At 67.2% G+C, this 302-nt stretch overlaps 1 protein-coding gene across 1 annotated transcript; it reads left to right on the forward strand.

Annotated features, from left to right (window-relative positions):
* Nucleotides 1–3: 3 nt before the first annotated feature.
* LOC106820634 lies at nt 4–285 on the forward strand (the record flags this gene model as incomplete). Its single annotated transcript, XM_014825140.1, has 1 exon — nt 4–285. A coding segment is annotated over one exon (282 nt), but the record flags the coding sequence as incomplete, so codon positions are not given.
* Between the last annotated feature and the right edge of the window lie 17 nt (nt 286–302).

Genomic DNA, 302 nt, shown 5'->3' on the forward strand with positions numbered 1-302 from the left:
GGGATCATCCACCGCGACCTGGCGTGCCGCAACGTGCTCGTCGACGCTGACGGTGCCGCCAAGCTGACCGACTTTGGTCTGTCGCGTGTGCTCGACCGTGCCAACAGCGAGGCGCAGACGCAGTCGACGTTCGGGCCGATCCGGTGGCTGCCGCCCGAGTTCCTCACTGACGCCGTCTACTCGAAGGCCGGCGACGTGTACATGTTCGGCATGTTCCTGCTCGAGCTGCTGACGGAGCAGTTCCCGTACGCCGGTGTGGACAACCTGCTGGACGTGGCGGCGATGGTGCGGCGTGGCGACCG

Source organism: Priapulus caudatus, unplaced genomic scaffold, assembly GCF_000485595.1.
Source record: "Priapulus caudatus unplaced genomic scaffold, Priapulus_caudatus-5.0.1 Scaffold39556, whole genome shotgun sequence".
Classification (NCBI taxonomy): domain Eukaryota; kingdom Metazoa; phylum Priapulida; class Priapulimorpha; order Priapulimorphida; family Priapulidae; genus Priapulus; species Priapulus caudatus.